The sequence below is a fragment of the Vombatus ursinus genome, unplaced genomic scaffold (assembly GCF_900497805.2).
Source record: "Vombatus ursinus unplaced genomic scaffold, bare-nosed wombat genome assembly UNPS02010284.1, whole genome shotgun sequence".
NCBI lineage: Eukaryota > Metazoa > Chordata > Mammalia > Diprotodontia > Vombatidae > Vombatus > Vombatus ursinus.
Window position 1 is genome coordinate 4,838,533 of NW_020950062.1, and position 22,358 is coordinate 4,860,890.

The window sequence follows — 22,358 nt, forward strand, 5'->3', positions numbered from 1 at the left end:
AATAATAGCTAGAATTTATATAACTATTTAAGGTTTGCAGAACACTTCACAAATATCAATTAGTTTTATCCTCACAACTACCATGGAAGGCAGGCGCTATTATTATCCCCATTTTACAGATGAGGAAACTTTGGCTGAGAATGATTAAGTGACTTGCCCAGGGTCACACAGCTAGTAAGTGTCTGAGGCATAATCTGAACTCAAGTCTGACTCCAGGTCCAGTGTTCTATTCACTGCGCCACCTAGTTGCTATCTCTGTGTGTAGCTGAGGTGAGGCAGAAGAGTTAATCAGGAAATAATTAAACTAAGGAACTGAGACGCTAGGGTATTTGAGGGAGCAAAGATATGTAGGTACCTTCAGGAATTGGGGAGAAGAGAAAGACTGTAAGCCAGGCATTGAACTTATTGAGATAATTAGATGACATTTCTCATTTTTGGCCTAAGACAATCTCTTTATTGTTTCAAATGGTATTTCTGCAGGGCCCCTAGAACTTGCAAACCGATAAAAAATTCACCTTATTTACTCCTTCTAAAGTTTAAAAATCTTTGATTATATATCTCCTTTCACTACTTACCTACATACCACTTATTCAGTCATATTTGACTCTCTGTGACTCTATTTGGGGTTTTCTTGGCAGAGACCCAGGAGCGGTTTGCTATTTCCTTCTCCAGCTCATTTTACAGATGAAGAAACTGAGGCCAACAAGGTTCAGTGACTTGTCCAGGGTCACATAGCTAGCAAATATCTGAGGCTAGATTTGAGAGCATTAGGCTTGGAGTGAGGAAGACTCATCTTTCTGAGTTAAAATCTGGCTGTGTGACCCTGAGCAAGTCACTGAATCCTGTTTGCCTCAGTTTCCTTATCTGTAACATGAACTGGAGAAGGAAATGGCAAACTGCTCCAGTGTCTTTGCCAAGAAAACCCCAAATGGGGCCACAAAGTGTCGAACACAACTGACATGACTGAACATGAACAAAAAAACTTCTGTCTCCAGGCCCCTCCCTCTATCTACGGTGCTACCTAGCTGCTCATATACATATCCCACTCTTTTCAGTCTGAAGAATCTTTTTAAAATAAGTTTTCTTCATATAGATGTTTATTCATCTTGATATCAGTTTAGCTTCTTAATTGCTTTTCTTTTGAACGCACAGTAGACATATCCTGGTTTTTGAGTCACAGGACCGAGGTTTGAATCTTGGCTCTGTTACTATTGTATGTATGACCTTAGATAAGTTAATTACTGTCTTTGGACCTTTTCCTCATTGATAAAATGTGAGAGTGAACTAAATGACTTCTAAGGCTCCTCCTGTTTGGATCTATAACTTATAATCTATAATCCTAGGATTCTTTTTTTTTTTTTCCTTTGCTCCGTGCGGTAACTGGAACCACCAAGTCAGTCTCAAATGCAGAATGGCTTTGTAGAGGGCAGGGTACTGTTTCCCTGTGGCTTCCAATACTGTTCCTGATTATGTTCAGCACCTTATAGGTTTCTGGGGATGTTGTAGCACATTAAACTACAGATAGTTGTATAATGTCTCCTAAATTCTTAACCCAATCCTAATGAATAAACCTGATCCTATTGTTGTACAGATAGGAATACTCCTCTCCATTGTATTTGCCCATGATTAAGTTAAATTTGCCATTTAAAATTTCTTTTCTTTTTCCTTCCTTTCTTCCTCCCTCCCTCTTTCTTTCTTTCTTTCTTTCTTTCTTTCTTTCTTTCTTTCTTTCTTCCTTCCTTCCTTCCTTTCTTTCTTTCTTTCTCTCAAATCAACAAACAGTAAGTGCTTACTACATGCCTGGTAATGTGCTAAGCTCTGGGAATATAAACGCAAGCAGAAGGACAATCCTTGAGGTTCCTCGAGGACCTTACATTCGAATGAGAGGAAGACAACACATAGAAGGAGCTAAAGGGGGAGGGGAGCTAAAGGGGGAGGGGGCACACTGCCAAGGGAAGGTAGACTTATTGGGAAAAAGTAGAGAAAGTCTGGGGAATAAGGGGCGGAGCTGGGAAAGAAATGAAGAACCAGCTGGTCTGGTTCTTTTCTTAAAATGGAGGTTCTGGGAGCAATCTATCAGTCAATCAGAGGAAGGGACTAGGAGGGCGGCAGGTACTGCCAGTGGGAGAAGAAAGGCAAAGCTAGTCCCTGCCTTCAAGAAGCAAACTTTTTAATGGGGGAGACCACATGTGGTTAAAAAAAAATGATGGAAGGATACTAACAATTGTATGGCTGGCATTTTCTCCTGCCCAGGATAACAACCAAAGAACCATGTGGGGTGTACTGCCCAGAGCCTAGGATGGAATCTCAACCTTCTGAGATTTTTATGTAATTTGAGGCAAAACTACTTCCCGGCCTTTGACCTCAGTTTCCTCATCCTTGAAAGAGAGGCGTGGAACTGAATGGTCTCTAAAGTGGTTTCCATCTCAGTCCTTTGTTGGCAGGAACATAGCGGGGAAGGTACTTGAAAGAGTGTTGGTTTGGAGTCAGAGAATCAAGTTTAAGTCTGGCCTTGGCCACATAATATCGTGTGAAATTATTTGGTGAAGTTATTTGATATCAGTTTCCTGTACTTCATCAGGGGTTTTTAACCTGGAGCCTATAAACTTGTTTTTGTTGAGTAGTTTTAATTGTATCGGACTTTTCATGACTCAGTTTGGGGTTTCCTTGACAAAAATACTGGAGTAGTTTTCCATTTCTTTCTCCGGCTCATTTTACGGAGGAGGAAGTGAGGCAAACAGGGTTAAGTGACTTGCCCAGGATCAAATAGATAGTAAATTTCTAAGGCTAAGGTTTGACCTCAGGTCCTTCTGATGCCAGGGCTCGGCTCTATCAGTTGCACCACTGTAGCTGCACCTAAACTTGTTTTTAAAATACCTTTATAACAGTATTTCGATATAATTGGTTTCCTTTGAAGTTCTGTATATTTTATTTTCTGCATTTAGATCCATTATTTTGAGAAGGGGTCTACGGACTTCATCAGAGTGCCAAAGTGGTCCACGATGCAAAAAAAAAAAAAAAAAAAAAGATTAAAGATTCCTGCATTAGATGATTTCCTTAGGCAGCTGGAGGTGAAGTAGATAGATGGAGCTCTAGGCCTGGAGTTAGGAAAACCTGAGTTCACATCTGGCCTCAGACACTTATTAGCTGTGCCACTCTGGGCAAGTCACTTAACCTCTGTTTGCCTCAGTTTCCATAACTGTAAAATGGGGATAATAATAGCACCTGCCTCCCAGGGTTGTTGTGAGGATCCAATGAGATGATGTTTGTAAAAAATGCCAATCTCACTGCCTGGTGCTTATATCCTCTCTCCACTAAGGCTCCTTCAATATAATTCATTTTCATTTCAATAATTGCAAGAAAGCTAGTAGGTAATGATTGAATTTAAATATGATTTCTTTCTCATTTACTGTACATTTGAATTGTCTTTAGCTGCTATTTCTTTGTATCAGGGCATTATTACAGTGTGTTTGTATGCTGCATTCCTTAGTTCTATATCAGAATGTGTCATTGGGCAACTATGTAAAACTTAGGTACACTCAGCTCATTAACCATTTATTGTTGTTGTTAAATTGTTTTTCAGTTATGCCTGATTCTCAGTGAATCATTTGAAGTTTTCTTGGCAAAAATACTTGCCATTTCTTTCTCCAGCTTATTTTATAGATGAGGAAACTGAGGCAAACAGAGTTAAGTTACTTGCCGAAGGTCACACAGCTAGTGTCTGAGGCCAGATTTGAACTCTGTCAGATGAGTCTTTCTGGTTCCAAGCCAGTATTCTATCCACTGCACCATCTAGCCACCCCAGACTTTTTTTTTTTTAAAGACAATTGGAGTTAAGTGACTTGCCCAGGGTCACACAGTTAGTGTCAAATGTTTGGTCTGAGGCTGGATTTGAACTCAGGTCCTCCTGACTTCAGGGCCGGTGCTCTATCCACTGCACCATCTAACTGCCCCTATGTGAAAACTGAGTACCACAGAATTGACACTTTTGAACTGTGGTACTGGAGAAGACTTTTTTTTTTCTTTTTTTGAAAGTTAGGCAATCAGGGTTAAGTGACTTGCCCAGGGTCACACAGCTAGTAAGGGTCAAGTATCTGAGGGCAGATTTGAACTCAGGTTCTCCTGACTCCAAGTCCAGAGTTCTATCCACTGCGCCACCTAGCTGCCCCGCATGCCAGACATTTATTAGGTGCCTACTGTATGCCCGGCACTGAGCTAGGGGCTTGGAATACAAAGACAAACATGAAAACTGCCCACGCCTTTAAGGAATTTACATTCCACAGGGGAAACAACATGTACAGAGATTAGCAAATGCAAAATATATACAAAGTAAAAATCTTTGGTGAACCTGTGGTTAGTATGAATATGAGCTGGTGGAAGGACTGTATTAACAACACACCAGGTCTAACCTACAAAAAATCCTTTTGGACACAAGGGAAAATAATCTGAAAGTCGGGAGTTGGGGGGGGGGCAGGGGAAATGGCAGAGATCACAGAAATCTTCCTTAAGAGATTATGTGGTGAAAAATTAACTTGACCCTGTTTGGGGGGGGTGTAAATGATTTAGACGACAGGTCCGTCTTTGGTGATCTGACACTTTCCTTCTATCCAGCCCTTGTAGTCAAAGGTCATGTGTATGCCTGTAAAACACTATCTGGTAAAAGCAGCTCCTTTGTTCAAAGGCCATCTTCCAATTGAATCATTGTCCCCAAGGACAGCTGCCCCCTGACTTCATCTGCATTGGAGAAATCTCAAAAGCAAACGACATAGTGCAAACAGGACCAGCCGGCTCTTCGCACTTGGGGCACAACTCCATCAGCTGTCCCGGGCCCTCAGGGACAAGTTCTCTCCCAGCTGCCCCCACTGACCATCCCAAGCTCTCCGGAAAAAAAGGGCAGAAAGCATCGGTGGCAACATGAGCGCTAAAGACCAACCGGTACGGTAGGAGACTGCCTCTCCCTCCCCTCCTTCTGTTGTGCAAGCGGCATCTGTGAACTGCTCTTAGGTCAGGAAGGAAAGTTGGAGGGGAAGCAAAGTAACAATTTCCCCCAATACCCCTCCCTACTAAGATGAAGCTGTTCTGAAGGCAGTAATCTGGGAAGCTCTGAGTAGCCCCAGAAGCAGAACCCAGCTCCTTGCAAGTTGTATTTGCCAAACAGCATTTTGGTTTGGAAATTGAGTGTTTCATTTCTTGAAAAGGAGAAGATAATCTATGTAGCGATTGTGTAATGTGCAGCTGAGCGGCGTGTTCTTCTTTGGAAGGCTGTTTGCCTTTTGAGTTAGTAGGAAAAGGGAGTGCAAGCTGGTTTCTAGGCATTCACGTCCTGAATTTTGTTATTCATTGTGTCATTCAAGGGACAGGCTTCACTTTACATTTATTACTGTTGAATCTATCATTTTGCGCAGATGGTGGGCAGTCTTGGAGCAGTCTATTTCAGGGATGAGTTCTTGGAACACAAGCGTGTTAATTTCCTGTGCATTTCAGACAGCTTCTCCCTTTCCTTGCTTCTGAGAGTGAGAGCAGAGAGGTGGTGATTATCATTTATAGGAGGGGTTCTTAACCTTTTTTTGAGACATGGATCCCTTTGGTAGTCTGTATCCCTTCTCAGAATAATATTTTTTAAATGCATAAAATAAGTAGGTTTAAAAAGGAAACCACGTCCATGGAAATAAAGATGCATTTTTTTCCCCTCATCCAAGTTTGTGGATCCCCTGAAATCTCTCTATGGGTATGGACTTCAGGTTAAGAACACTTGATCTGTAGATAAGAAGGAGCACATTTCTAATTCTGATAAAAAAAAGTCTTTTATACTTGTTTTTCTGTTTATGTCACCATCTCTGCCCCCTACCCCCTTGACTTAGGCTTTTGAATTGATGTGCCGGATAGCCCTAGAAAGAAACTTGGTTGATTCACTTGGTCTCTAAACAGATTATCTGTCCTTTTGATCTTTAATTGCTCATTATTAATACAAACCGGTCTGTTTGGGGAGTGCTGTGAAGAAAGATCATTGCCTTTGGCTTGGAAGCCTCCTGGAGGGGGTCTCACTGTTTCCCTAATTACCTTGCTTGGAAATGGTGTTTGTTTTAGCAGGAAGTAGAATAGTTTTTAGTTTAACTAGACAATCAGAGGAGGGAAAAATGAAAACCTATGTATTTATTGAATGTCAGGTCAGAGACCAGAAGAGCTAATCTACTCATGCTTAACATGTCAGGTTTTTTGTACGATAAAGCACAAAAAGATTTGCATTAAAAAAAAGAAGTGGAACTAACAGAAAACAGTCTGCATCTAGAGTTCACCCTTTCTGGGAATTTGTGATGATTAGAAAAAGAACTTTTTCAAGCCTGTAGGTTTCCTTCTCAGCCCATGTACAGGCTTTGACTCTCCAAAAAAACAAACAAACAAAAAACAAAACAAAACAAAAAAAAAACTCGATTACTTCTGTTCTGGGCTTCTGTGAGTTGTGGCATTTCCTTGTATGTTGTCTTTGGGAAAGAGGAGAGGTTGTGAATTCTTTTGCCTTTCAGACTTTGCACAGACAATTCCCATCACTCATGTAGTGACTCACTGACTCTCTAGCTCCCTCTTGCTACTCAAGACCATAGGAGAAGAGGCTTCTTTGAAATCCTTGATCTTCAATGGCGAGAGTGTAGAGGAGAAAGGTATTTCTCTTGTCTACTCAGAGAGGAAGGATGAAGGATGAAGAAGACAAATAGGAAGAGGTAGAGAGGTAGGCAGTTTGCATGGAGAAATGAGTCAGTCAATTGGAGAAGATAAATAGACAACAATGGAATCAAGGGATTTTGAAAGTTTATTTTAGGGACCCCTTTGCTCTGTCTTTGGGGAGTTGTGGTGAGTCAACATATTGTTTTCATTTTCTTTCTAAAAAGTTGATGGGTGTCCAACAGTTTAAAAGAGAATGACCAGACAGGTCTTTTATAATGGTTGCAGATAGGATTTAATTTTTTCTTGTTAATTGTATTGAGAAGGTAACTATCAGCGAGTGAAAGAGTGTCTGAAAAGACAAATGCATGAAATGTAGAAATTGAAGATGTTTGAACCAAAAGGAAACTTAGAGATTGTTTAGTCCTATCTAGTTTTCTCTGGATCCAGAGGGCAAGGTTAGAATCAAAATTAGGTGTGGTATAAGGAAAAATTGCTTTTTTTTTTTTTTGCTAGACATATGATTTTATCAAATTAAGAAACTACTGATGAGAAAATTCCTCTATCAATATGAATAGGCACCTTCTCTGAAACTTATGGTATTAGAAAGTTGTCAGGGCCATGTAGCCGTTCTGTGACTTGCTCAAGGTCATAGAGTGAGTACAGGCCAAGATGTGGCACTTGAACCCTAGTCTTCCTAAGCCAGCTCTCTGTCTACGGTAATTAGAGTTGTCTGAGAATAAAACGATCAGCCTTTGGAGGGTGAGATTTCTGTTGCATTGGAGGTCTTTGAGCAGAAGCTAGACAACCATTTATCAAGGATATTGTAGAACAGTTGGATAAAGGGCTAAGTTAGACTAAATGACCTCTTAGGTCCATGTGAATCCCATTATTTTACAATCGAACTAATAGACTGAGGCCCAGGGTCGTTAGCTAACTTGCTCAAAGGCTTATATAACTAGCAAGTAGTCAAATCCAAACTAGAACTCAGGTCTAAGAGTTCAAGGCTCCACCATACAGCCTCCTTTCCTTGTGGATGTGCCTTTAAACCCTGGGCAATCACAAGTATAAGAGTGAGATAGTCCCTGCCTTCAGGTGGATGCTAATAGGGAGGAACAACACATCCAGGGAATGACTGGTGGACAGGAAAAGGAGTTAGGAGTTTTGGTCTCAGGAATCACAGGTATGGGGGGTTAAAAAGCAGTGACAGGGAAAATGATACAATGGTCCTGGAGAAGATGGCTAGATGGGATATGAAACATGGTTTGGTCTGGGGCTGGAGATAGATAGTGGGCTGGGTTATTCACCAGTCTTATTCTACTTGTTTACCAGAAAGGACAGTTCAGCCTCAGACTGTGTTTCAAAGCTGGGGGACTAGAGACATGGTTTCTGGAGGTCCAGCCTGGATGGTATTATTCCATATATGAAGAAGTAGGGCAACAGTAAGGCAGATGGCAAAAATGGCCTGGAGAGGATGGTTGAATCTGATGGAAAGCATTCTTAACAGTCTCCTTCTGCACCTACCTACCCCATGAAAAAGTAATCTCTTCTTCCTCTGAATTTGTTCTTTATTAAGTAGTGACATCCAGGCTAGACAAAGCTTGTTCTTTTATTCGTGTGTCTCTCCACCTGCGGTTAGTATTTATTTCCCTACCTCTTCACCCTTACGGTTTGCTCTACAATGGCTTACTATGGCTAGAAAAAATTCATTGCTCATGGCCAATCTTCCGGAGATGAACAGAACATGTGAAAGGAAAGGTAGAGAATTAGCTGTGTGGAAAAATGGTTTACTTTTCTGAATTTGATTTCATGTAAGACCAGCATATTTAACTCTACTACTGGTATCCGGGTCGGCTGACCTCTGCCGGGGTACATCTGAGGGAACAAGGTAGGACATGAAGGTGTTTTCAGGGACACAGCCATTGCTGACCTTGTGAAATACTCACCACTGCTCAGCCATTGTTATTTGCTATGCTTTAAGAATTCCATCAGCATGAAGTATAATACACTGAGAGATTCTCTCCAGGGACGATACAGAACACTGGGCAACACAAACACACTGGGAAATCTAGCTTATTCCCTCACATACTCTGTGATTCAGCAACACCAGCATTCTTGCTATTTTGGGCACATGACATGCTGTCTCTCTCCCTTTTCACTGGTAATCCCCCATGCTTGGGAACGCACTTTTTTGACCTCCACCGCCTGTTTTCACTAGCATTCTTCCAGATGCAGCGCAAATCTCACCTCTGCAGGGGGCCTTTCCCATCCCCCTCTTCTTCCCACACCGATCCTAGGGCCTTTCCTCTGAAGATTACCTTCTATTTACCCTGCATATCTCTTGTGTGTGCATAGTTATTTGCATGTTGTCTCCTCCATTAGAATGTGAGCCCCTTAAGGGCAGGGACTGTATTGGTAACTCTCTTTGTATCTTCAGTGTTTAGCACTGTGTCTGGCACATAGTTAGGACTCAATAAATGGTTGTTGATTGAATGAAGTAACCAGCCTCCTTCACAGCTGCTCTTCTCTGCTGTTATCTCTCTTATATTCCCTGCTGAAAATATAGTTAGGAACCCGGCAGCATGACCCAAAGACCTGTACTACCTCAGCTTTTATAGGCTCGTCCCTATAGAAAGCTTGAGAGAAGGAGAAAGGCTGGTGCCCTTGTTAAAGTTATTGACAACAATCATTGCCTTACTGTTCCACAGAACGGTTGCCCAGTATTCCTGTCTGGGGGAGCCTATGGCTAACATTTTGGAGAAGAGTACACATTTTGCATGTAACTGATTTAATGCTGTGGTGGATAGCAGCAAATGTAAGGGATGAGAGAATCCAGATGCTATTGGCTCTCTTCCATTCTTATAAAGTTAAGGCTTTGGATTCAGGAATAATAGGGGGAAAAAAGGTGGGTGATAGGACATGTACGTAGCAGAGGGAACAGTGACAATCTTCCTTTTTATTACTTCTTACCATTACTTTTGGTCTTCCCATTTTTACACTCAAACTCCAAGAACTAAGAGAGATTTTTTTCAACCTCATGTTTTTATGAAATATTTAGGACTGTTTCAATTCAACAAACATTTGTTCATGTCTATTATGTGCAAGGTACTGGGATTACAAAGGATCAGGAATAGGGATTGGACCCTTAATTTCATTGAGGAACTCTCAGATATAGAAACTTCTTCTCCAATGCAGGTTGGCATTGTCAGCAACTTAGAGTGCTAGGGAATTACCTGTCCTAGAGCACTGTGAAGGGTAAGTGGCTTGTCCAGCGTCCCACATCCAGCATGGATCGGACGCTGGACTTAAGCCTGGGTCTTCCTGAGCTTTGAGAGCAGTTCAGAGTTGGACACCATTGAACAACTGAACAACAACAAACTATTGCTACACCAGATTGCCTCTTAAATAACTATTTATCTGCCTTGAGATGAAACCATAAATTGAGGTAAAAGACTACACACTTTGCACATATATATATTTATATATATATGACACTTTGCAAATCTTAAAGCACTATATAAATCTATTTTAAAAATTGTTTAAAAATTTTTTTTTTGGGAAAGTGTACCTCAAGCTTTTAAAGAAAAAGTTTTAGAGCAATGTTTGAGCCATGGAATGTAGACACTGGGAATTATAATTATCAGGAATATTGGTAATAAAGGTTGTTTGGTCAGATGAGCATTGCTAGTATGCTGCTGAGAAGCACTGGGTGAAAGATTTTTCCTATTTCATAATGAGTCATCATGAAGATTAACCAAGGCCTGCCAACAGGACTAAGAGGCATGTGGGCAAATGAAAGAGGATTCTTCTAAAGAGACAGGAAATAAAACATTTAGTTAGGCGGCCTTAGGCAAATCACTGGATCTTTAAATACTGTGGATTTACTTTAGGTAGATTTTAGGTAAGCTTTTGATAAAGTATCTCATACTATTTTTTGTTGGGAATATGGGAGGATGTGCATTAGATGATAACACTATCAGATTGATTCAGGACTGGCTAGATGATTGACCTCAAAGAGTAATTGTTAATGGTTTCATGTTAATATGGCAGGAGGTCTCCCATGGAGTACTCCAGGGAATCTGTTTGGTCCTTCACTATTTAACAATTTTATCAATGGTTTGGATAAAACCATAGATGGTATGCTTATCAAATTGCGGACAATACCAAGATGGGACAGAAGATTGTAGATGATATGCTTATCAAATTTGTGGACAATACCAAGATAGGACAGAAGGCTGTAGATGGTATGCTTATCATTTTTGCAGATGGAACCATGATGGAACAGCCTCTACACTACTTTAAGTCTCTCCTTACTTTTTCAACTTTATATACACCACTGCCAAAATTATTTCCGTTAAGGGCAGATCCAGTCATAATACTGCCCTGGTCAATGAACTCCAGTGGCTTCTTGTTGCCTCTAGAATCAACTATGAACTTCTCTGTTTAGTATTTCAACCTCTTCACAACCTGGCCCCAACCTATCTTTCTAGCTTCTTGTACTCTGCAGTCCAGTCAAACTGGCCTTCTTTCTGTTTTTCACACAAGGACACTCTATCTCTCATCTCCATACTTTTACAGGGGCCACCCCACATGCCTGGAACACACTCACTCCTCACTTCCACCTAATAGAATCCTTCTCTTTGTTCAAATGGACCTTAAACACCACTTTCTATATGAAGTCTTTTCTGATTCTCCCCCAAATGTGGGTGCCCTCCCTCCCTCTCAAACCACCTTGTATTTAATGATTTTGTATTTATTCTCTTTATATTGATTCTTTACATAATACAAACATATACATATATACACACATGTGTATATATGTTCTTAGAATACAATTATTATGTTAATTATATTTGTATATCTGGCATTTAGGCAGTGCTGGGTACATGTTGGATGCTTAATAAATGCTTGTTGATTGATTGGTTGATTGGATGGCAGAATCAGGTTTCAAAAGTATCTTGACAGAGTGGAACATTGGGTTAAATCAAATAAGCTGAAATTCAGTAAAGATAAATGTAAAAATGTGCTTAGGTACCAAAAAATCAGTTTTATAAGCATAATAAGATGGGATAGGCATGGATAGATAGTTCATAGCTTCCAGGAATGGGGGGAGGGCAATAGCTACACCGTACTCTCCCAGTCACACCTCATCTGGAATATTTTGTTCAATTCTGGGTGCTACTGTTTAAAGAGAAACACTGATAAGCTGGAGAGTGTCCAGAGGTAGGCAAACAGAATGGTGAAGGACCTTGAGTGCATGACATACAAGTATTGGTTGAAGGAGCTAGGAATATTTAGCTTGGAGAAAAGGCCCTGAGAGCTGTCTTGTAATGCTGAAGGAGTGTCTGTCATGTGGAGAAGAGATTTGTCTTGTTATGTTTGGTTTCAGAAGGCAATGTCAGAAGCAATGTGTGGAAGTTGCAAGAGACAAATTTATGTTGATTGTCAGGAAAAACTTCCTGAGAACTGTTCAGAAGGGAACTCCCTTTCCTTGGAGATACTGTGTATCAGGTATGTTAGAGTGGGGATTCCATTCACGTGCGGCTTGGACTAGGTGACTCTTGAATTCCCTTCTATCTGTCAAATTCTATGAGGCTGTGGGACTCAGTTTCCTTATCTGGTGAATGGGGGAGGTGGGTTGGATCGTCTCTGAGGTCTGATCAGGTCTAACAATCTCACGTCGTCATAGCTGAGGTCCTGCTGTCTGGCTCTGCCAGGCTTTTTCTTCCTCTGATCAGCGTGGTATTACTGCTTTGCTTACGTCTGATGGTTTAGGGAATGCTTAATACTGAGCTTAACACCACACAAACAACATTTTGTCCTTTGAAGGAAAACAGGCATTCTTATGGAATTACCCCCTGGATTCAAAACTAATAACTCCCCTGGGTGAAAGCTCTCATGACCCTGTAAGAAGTGCCAGAGCTACTGCATAGAGTGGGTGCCAAAAAACAAACTTAGGTCACCTGCGGAGGGGGGGAAATATGGAATAATCTTGTATTTGTTCATTTTGGTTAATTCAAGTTAGCGGTATGGAAAAAAAGGTTAGTGGCCCCCAACCCTCCACGGAGCTATGATGCATTAATGTTTGGTAAGTATTAATGATGGAAAAACTCAATTGTGTCCAACATATCCAAAGTTTTGTAGCTAGATTTGTCAACAAGCAGATTGTGTATTGAGAAAGCCCATTTGGTCAGTAAACAAGGCCTTTCCGTAGAGAAAATAGCCTGCATTTATAAACAAAGTGGCTTAGATCAAGGGTTCTCTATAAACATTTGATAGTGATGTGGCTGGAGTAGTTGTTTTCATGTACCAGATATTTTCTGGGGGGCCACTTCCTTGAAGTGCTCCCACAAATCAGTTTCAGGGAAGGCAGGACAAACAACAAATGACCTAAGGAAGTTGTGCTGTACTTGGAGTCATGTCTTTTCAAGCCTATAAGGTAGAAGATCCACAATAATGATTTACTACTTAGCAGTTATTGACTATTAAAGTGAAGTCACGGGAAAAAACCTCCAAGACGGTCTAGTCAAACTTCTTTATTTTATTGAGGTAGAGACTGAGGCTCAGAGAATTTGAGGGGCTTGCCGAAGGTCACTAATGTGATAAGTGTCACAGCTGGTAATCAATAAACAATTATTTTGGACAAGAAACTGAAGTGATAATCAGAGACCTGCCGTGTCCTTTTTTAGTATCAGTGCAGAAGAGGCGAGTCTTTGCTCAAATAGCACAATAGGAGGGGCATTAGCAAAATGGAATGGGCTGTGTGTCACAGATTGCAGACCATTCTTTCAGAAGACTGGGGATAGGTACAAAAGTGAATTAATTACTGGCCTGGGAACCTTATTTTACCTCTTTTTGTTTTGTGACCCCTTTGCATGGCTGGTGAAGCCCCTATTCAGAATAATATTTTTAAATGCATAAAATAAAATACAAAGGAAACCAATTATATTGAAATGTAATTATCAAAATATATACATTTAAAAAACCCAATGAGTTCAAGGAACCCAGGTTAAAAACCATTATTTTAGAGAAAATCAGAAGCTTACTTACTACTGTAGGAAGCCTAAAGACTGAAACCAAGGAAAAGATGCAGTGGAAAGAACACTCACTGGCTATTGAGTCAGAGGATCTGGGTTCAAATACTGCCTCTGATGCTTATAACCTGTATGACTTTGGGTAAGCCAATTAATCACCTTGGGTCTCAGTTTCACTGGGGTTGGATTAAACGGTCTTTGAAGACCCTTCCAACTCTAGACCCATGATAGTAACCTGAGAGTTGTTGTTGTTCAGCTATGTGCAACTCTTCTTGGCCCCATTTGGGATTTTCTTGGCAGAGATACCGGAGTGGTTTGCCATTTTCTTCTAGTTCATGTTGCAGATAAGGAAACTGAGGCAAACAGGGTTAAGTGATTTGTGTCATACATCTAGTAAGTGTTTGAGGTTAGATTTGAACTCTGGAAGCTGTCTTTCTGACTTCAGACCCAGCACTCTATCCACTGCCTATCTAGCTGCCCTAGACATCATTACTAAGTTAATTGGCTCTCATATAGACAGCCAGCTGGCACAGTTCAAATCTGACCTCAGAGATTTACTAGCTATGTGACCCTAGAAAAGTCACATAACCTTTCTCCGCCTCATTTACCTCATTTGTAAAATGGGGATAATAAGAGCACCTATCTTCCAAGTCGTTGTGAGGATAAAAAAAGATAATATTTATAAAGTTCTTTGAAACCTTAAAGTTCCATTAGAATTTCTAGCCATTATTATTATCATGGAACTCCAGAGCTAGAAGGGGCTTTCAGTATTACCATTAGGTAATTAATTCAGTGAACTAAGGTCCAGAAAAGTTGAATGACTTTTCTGAGATTACTCAACAAGTTAGTGGCAGAGCTAGGTCTCCTGGTTGATGAACAGTGTGCTTTTTATTAGAACATACCCTCGTTACTTCTAAGAATAGGAATAAAAAAAGTGTATATATATATGTGTGTGTATGTTTATATGTTTGTGTATATATGTTATAGACATACATAAACATATACAAACACATTGTATATACACATATATCATATATACATATGTGTGTGATATATACATATATACACACATATATACACACGTTTTTTTAAAACTGTCTCCCTTTTAAATAAATTGCTAGTTTTCAGGAATGCTAAAATGTTGGGATTTTAAAGATGTTTCTCTTTTCTTATTGCTGAAGTAAAATAGATACTTAAAAACACCAAAATTATACTTTCCCCTTTATATTAATTGGAATTCCGTGTCTTCTTTCCAGCCTTGCTTCTAGATAAAACAAAAATCAGTTGGCCAACCTCTAGACACAACACTAATTTTCTTCTGAGTTGACATTTGATTGGACTTCTACTTTAAGATGTCATCGTAATTGTGACATCTCCTCTACCCAACAAGGCAGACCCCGAGAAAGCTATCTTAGACTGAGACATTTTGTGAGTTAGTGATCTCTTTTAAAAAATCTCTGATTTGTAAGTCCTTACTAATGCATTTACTTTTACTAGTCCTACCAGAGGACACATTGGTTCAAAACAAAAAACATTTAGTCAAACAACGTAGCAAAATATGTGAGAAGAAAGATTCCCTTCCTCCCTTCTCCCCCACTCTCCTAAATTCAGCTCCACCCACACAGGAGTGCGTTCTCTTATAGGTTACTATATCATTAGTGGTGTGACATACCAATTCCCTGTGGAAGCAACATAGGTAATGCATGTGACTAGAGAACATACATGGAGGGGAACAGATATAGAGCACATGCATGAAGGTGTGCACATGGGACTAGGGTAACTGACACTTCTGAAGATGACATTGTCCTCTTGAAATTGGAAGGACTGTTTTCTTACTAAATTGTAGCAACAATGACATCTTCTTCCATAGGAGGGGTCTACCTACTCAGCTAATCATTCTAGGGCCATCTTTAGGAGCTGGTGTCTCCTTCAAGTTATCCCAGGGCCTCCATTTACCAACATTGTAAAGGAACTGGGTGGAGCTGGGGGGAGGGAGAAGATTCTTGACAATTCCTTTAGTCGTTGACTGTCATGTCAATCAATCTGGGAACAAGAGGGAATCCAATTGAAAAAAGCATTAAGTATCTACTACCTACCACATACTGTGCTGGGTCCTAGGCATACAAAGACAAAATAGTCCCTTTCTTTAAGGGCAGTTGTGACTACTATGTGCAACTTATATTCTACAGGGAGAAATGGCATATAGAGAGAAATGTATGCAGTGCATACTATACACACACACACACACACACACACACAGAACAATAACAGCACTCTAAACACTCTAGGTCCTCCACTTCCTACCTAAGCAGGAATTTGTTTGACCCTAGAGGACATACCCAGGAGCAATTGGTGGAAGGGGCAAAGAGGCAAATATGGGCGTTATTTATAGAAAAAACATACTAACAGTTAGAGCTGTCCAAAATGGCGATGGGCTGCCTTGGACAAGGATGGGTTTTCCCTCTTTGGAGGTCATCAAACAGAGCCTGGGGAGGGGACGCTTTTTGGGTATGTTATTGTCAGGATTCATTTTGCTTCTGGGTTGAACTACATGACCCCTGAGATCCTTTCCAACTTTCAAATTCTGTGATTCTATCATTCTATGAGATAATAGTTATACTTCCTGGTACATAGTAGACGCTATATTTATTCCTTTCCTCTTCCCTTCTATGAACCTTTTCCTGATTCCACTCATTTTTGGAGCTTTGTATATACAGACGCCTGCTTACATAGGAGGTAGAGTTTGAGGGGGGTTGGGGAGTTAGGTGGCGTAGTGGATAGAATGCTGGTCCTGGAGTCAGAAAGACTTGAGTTCAAATTTGGCCTCCGATACATACTAGCTGTGTGATCCTGAGCAAGTCATTGATCCTCTGTTTGCCTCAGTATCCTCATCGGTAAAATGGAGACAATAATAGCATCTACCTCCCATCTATCAGGGTTGTTGCGAGGATCAAATGAAATAATGAAGCGCTTAGCGCAGTACCTGGCACATGGTAAATTCCATAAATGTTCGTCGTCGTTGTTATTATCATTATTCTTCCAAGAGGCTGAGGTGAAGAGGAAGAGCATTCCACACACTGGGGGGCAGCCTATGCAAAGGCATGGAAGTGAGAGATGGAAAGTTCTATAGAGGAGTAGGCCTGTTTGGTTGGAATGCAGATTGCATGATAGTAATGTAAAATCAGTGGAGATAGTCTGGAGCCATGTTGTAAAGGGCTTTAAATGCCAAACAGGAGAGTTGGCCTTTTATCCTAAAGACAACAAGGATCCGCTGAAGTTTCGTCAACAGGAGAGTGACATAGCTAGACATGTTTTAGGCATATGGGTTTATCAGTTGTGTGGAGAAAGATGGATTGGACGGGGGAGCGACTGGGGGCAGAGAGAATGACCAAGGAACAGGCAGCGCTGTTTGGGCTGGTGCCGTTTCTCTGTTTCCCACTAGCAGCCAAAATGACCGTGCTCTCTCTCTTCTCAATTATATAGCACTTTGAAGTTTCACCAAGTGCTTTTTGTACAACAATCCTAGGGGGTAGGAGCGCAAGCAATAGTATCCCTGTTTTACAGATAAGTAAACTAAGATTCAGAGAAGTTAAGTAATCCACTTATGCCTATATAGCTAGTGTCTGAGGTGGGCCTTGAACTCAGGTCTACGTCTACTACTCCATTCACCGCCTCTCAGTGCTACCCCCCATGCTTCTTTGAGCTTAAAGGACCTATTTAGGGGACACTATAGAATTAATCGCCTGATATAGAGGCTGCTATTTAATTCAATACAACCCCTTCTGAGTAAATGAGCTGTTTTGGTGATCCAGTAGCAAACATCTGCCATCTCTAATGAACATCATTGCTACATCACCAATCTGGCTTGCTCTGGGAAATAATCCAAAGCTGGTATGGATGTGCGCGTGCACGTGTATTCCTGCATGTAGTGGAGGATCAGAAATTCAGCTCTGAGATTTGTCAACCAGCCGTTGTTAGCCACTAGCTTGCCTTTTGTTGCTCTGACATAGGAGGCCATGTGATTGCCCTGCGCACGAGGGATGTGATAAATATTTGTTGAATTAATAGATAAATGCAAAGTCCTTTGTTACCTCTTCCTAAGCTTCTAAACTTTCCAAAAGTTCAAGCATCATGTTCCGGGTTTATTTTGCTTTCTCTCTACTTAATATACTGTTACTCTCATTTTTCTTCACTGTCTTCTATTTGTGCTGATGCTAATTTTCATCTCTGAGTCATTACTGGTCCAGTCTCCCAGCCTAACGTGAAATGCCCTTTGCTGAAAATGCCACCTTAAATCCCTTCCTTTTATCCTAATCTTTTCTATCTTTTAATGCCCAACTCAACTCTCATCTCACATTCTATTCTAATTATAATGTGCTCCTCATCACTTACAGAAACCATACAATCTAGCTATGTAATTGAGTGCTAATTACATACTGCCTTACACTGTTTCTCTGGTTGTTTTTAGTATATCAAATTTCATTTTCTCAATAATATTACGAATCCTTGAGGGCATGAACTGGGATTTATACCAAGACAGCCCTCTTTCATTATCTAGGCAGATAATCAATTCGGGTTTGTTTGTTATACTCCATCCAGTGGACCTGTGGAGGAAGAACAACAGCTCAACCAATCAATGACTGGTAACATAAGAATTCTGGAGGATGATGAGATCCATTCTTCATTCCACTGACTCTGTACAAGGAGAGGGTCTAGGGGCAAACTGATGGTGCAAAGTACATATATATATGTGTGTATATATATATATATATATATATGTGTGTATATATATATGTATGCACACACACACACACACACATATATTTAAAGAAATACTGTATCCACAGTGTATGCTATATATGCTTACACTACACACTTGACCTCTCTTGGCCTCAGCACCTCACAAAATCTCTATTTTCCAATCCCTTCTCTCCACTCCAGTTATGACCTTAATTTAGGCCCTCATCACCTCTCACCAGATTATTGCAATAGCCTTCTAATTGATCTCCCTAGTTCCAGTCTCTTCCTTTTTTTTAATACATTCTTTATATACATAGCTGACAAAACAATTCTCTGTAAGCAAAGATCCAGCCACAAGATTCCCCTGTTTCATCAACTACAGTGATTTCCTGTTTCTTCTACAACTAAATACACACTCCTCTGATTAGCTTTTAAAGCTTTTCACAACCTATACCCAACCTGTCTTTCCAGGCTCATTGGACACTGTTTCCCTTCCTGTTCTTTGTAATCCAGACAAATTGTCCTTTTCTCTGTTCCTCTCATGAGAAACTCCATTTATAATTCCTGTGCCTTTGTACTGGCTGTCTCCCATGCTGGGAATGAATGGCTTCCTTACTTTTTCTTATGGAATTGTTCTCTTAAAATGCTACCCAAGCACCAAAACCTTTCCTGACTCCCCCATCTGTTAGTGCCCTCCTCCTAAACTATCATATATACATATATATATATATATATGACTCATATCTATATCTATGTCTGTCTGTCTGTCTATCTATCTATCTATCTATCTATCTATCTATCTATCTATCTATCTATCTATCAATCATCTATCAGGGGAGCTAGGAAGTGTAGTGTGTTCTAGCACAGAGTGCTGGGCCTGGAATCAGGAAGACCTATGTTCAAATCTGGCCTCAGACACTTACTTGCTGTGGGACCTGGAAGTCACTTAGCCCTATTTGCCTTAGTTTCTTCATCTGTAAAATGATCTGGAGAAGGAAATGGCATACCATTCCAGTATCTGCTAAGAAAACCCAAATGTGGTCACAAAGAGTTAGACACAACTGAATATTTATTTTGCATCTATTTTAATATGCATTTGTCTCCCTTACTAGAATGTAAGCTCATTTCAAGTAGAGATTGTTTCATTCCTTGTACTTATATTCCCAGTGCCCGGTACGTAGCTGGAGTTTAATAAATACTTGTTGATTGATTGATTTATAAAATGATAACAGTTGGTCTAGATGACTTTTATAGTCCTTTCCAGCTTCAAATCTAGATTCAATTAAGAAGCATTTTTTTAAAAGCACCTACTATGTGCCAGGTACTGTGCTTAGCACTAAGGGTACAAAGGCAAAAGATAGTCCTTGCTCTTGAAGAACTCCAAATCTAAAGGGAACTATGTTCCTAGTGTCTTTCTTCACATTTTACAATGACCCCTGGAGGCAGAGGGAAAGAGCTTCTAACTGGGGTCTTGGTGTCCTCTAAAACCTCAGGAATCTCAGAAATCTGAAATGATCAATCAACTTTTTGGAATTATTCTCTTCAAAAATCTACATTTAGCCTTATTAGAAAACACCAGAGTAGTCATCCCTACCCTCACAAAGTTTACAATCCATTTTAGAAGTCAAAACATTCACAGGAAACAACTTGAGCATGGAGTTGGACTGGAAAATCAGTTCACGATAGAGTAGGATGGCCTAAATACCTAAATGCTGAAAGGCAGTTTGAGTAAAAGCAGAATCAGACTGGAGGTGGGTTAGAGCAGAATGAGAGGCCTACTCCTCCCCTCCTCTGCACATCATCACAATGGACCCTTTTCTCTGTGGGCTCAGCCTCTTCATTGAAATTCTGTGCATGGGAGTTCCTTTTATTTGTTCTTGCCCTGCCCAGGCAAATACTGACACTAATAAATAAGCAAACCTGTCTAGTGAGGTCATAAGTCCAGTTTACTCCTGGTCCCTGTATTTCAGTGAGGTTAGGCCCAGCAAGAATCCATTTCATCAGGAATTCCACAAATCATGGAGAAATCTGTGCATTTGGATGAAACATCAGCTGTAAGGATGATTGCTTGCTCTAACATGATGGGATAAAGTGAGTGGGACCTTGAAAAAGAGAATTAACGGCAACTATCTCTTTGAGTGAGATATTTGCTTCTTTCTACTTGAGGTAGAGGATTGGACCAAGGTGGACATGCAGTGGATAGAGTGCCAGGCCTGGAATCAGGAAGACTCACTCATTTTTGTGAGTTCAAATCCAGCCACAAACACTTACTAGCTTTCTGACCTTGGGCAAGTCACTTAACCCTGTTTGCTTCAGTTTCCTCATCTATAAAATGAGCTGGAGAAGGAAATGGCAGACCACTCCAGTATCTTGACCCAAATGGGGTCATGAAGAGTCAGACACAACTGAAAATGACTGAATGACAACAACAAAAGTGAGGTGAAGGGGAAAGAACACTGGGAATAAGAATCACAGAATTTTAGAACTGAAAGGGGCCTCAGAGGCCAGTGAATTCAACCTATACCTGAACAAATTTCAGTCAATCAGTCAGTCAGTCAATAAACACTAGGAACGCAAAGTAAGCAAAAGACAATCCTTGCTCTCAAGAAGTTCACAATCTAATGGGGGAGACAACATGAGAACAACTATATACAAATTTTATATATATATATATATAATATATACACACAAAATTATATATAAATAAAATATGTATTTATATGTGCATATATGAATATATCTATATAAATAGATCCATATATAAATATATGTATGCATGTATATAAAATATTAATATGTATATAAAATACACCCATATATAATATATATACCATATAAATATATGTATATATTTGTGTATGTGCATAAATATATATATTTGTGTGTGTATATAAAATATATCTATATATGTGTGTGTATGTGTGTGGGTGTGTATATGTGTGTGTGTGTGTGTGTGTGTGTGTGTGTGTGTGTATGATAAATTGGATCTGATAAGCTGAGGGAAAGCACTAAGCATTAAGAGGGATCAGGGGAGATTTCTTGTAGAAGGTGAAATTTTAATTAGGACCTGAAGGAAACCAGGAAAGCCAGGAGGCAGAGATGAAGAGAGAATTCCAGAAATGAAGAAAGATAGCTAGTGAAAATGCCTAGAGTCTGGAGATGGAGTCTCTCCTCTGCTTGAAGACCTTCAGTGAGGGGCAATGCCTTCCACTTTAGGGTTATTTCCACTTTAGCCTGGGGAAGAGAAGATTTAGGGGAGGACATAATAGCTGCCTCCACGTATTTGAAGGATTGTCTCCTGGAAGAGTAATTAGTCGTGTTCTCCTTGATCCCCAGAGCAGAAACAGGTGCAATGGGAAAACGTTATAAAGTGGGCAGATTTAGGGTTGATGTCAAGAAAAACATTCTAACAATTAGAACTGTCTAAAAAGGAATAAGATGCCTTAGGAGGGAGTAGATTCCCTCTCAAGAAAAGGCTAGATGATTCCTTGTCAGATGTGTTGTGATATTATTTTCAGGCATGGGTTGGCATGGATAGCTTCTGAGGTCCCAACACTGAAATTCTGTGATTCTCTGTGTGTTTTATTTGTTATGAAGCCACTCCTCATATTCAGCCAAAATCTCCCTGTTTTGTAACATCTACTCTTTGCTCCCAATTCTGGGCTCTGCATCCAGGCAGATCTACTCTCTCTTCCATGTGACAGCCCTACAAATACTTGAAGACAGCAGTTCTCTCCCTCATCAATCTTTCCTTCTCTGAGCTAAGCATTCTCAGTTCCTTCAGCAGATCCTCAGATGGTCTGATTTCTACTACAGGCGTAGTTAGTCACTTATTGGTTGTGTAACTTTGGGCAGGTCACTTTCAGCCACAGCTTCCTCGTCTGTAAGATGAGGAGAACGTTATTTGCTCTACTTGTCTTTCAG

The 22,358-nt window shown here is 40.3% G+C and overlaps 1 protein-coding gene across 1 annotated transcript in view; it reads left to right on the plus strand.

Moving 5' to 3' along the window:
• Nucleotides 1-4,694: 4,694 nt before the first annotated feature.
• The window catches only part of ENPP2 (ectonucleotide pyrophosphatase/phosphodiesterase 2), a 186,816-nt gene continuing 169,152 nt past the window's right edge, over nt 4,695-22,358 (plus strand). Inside the window, exon 1 of the mRNA XM_027854024.1 lies at nt 4,695-4,935. Within this exon, the coding sequence (XP_027709825.1) occupies nt 4,915-4,935 (21 nt within the window). The 5' untranslated portion in view covers nt 4,695-4,914. The remainder of the gene's footprint in view (nt 4,936-22,358) is intronic.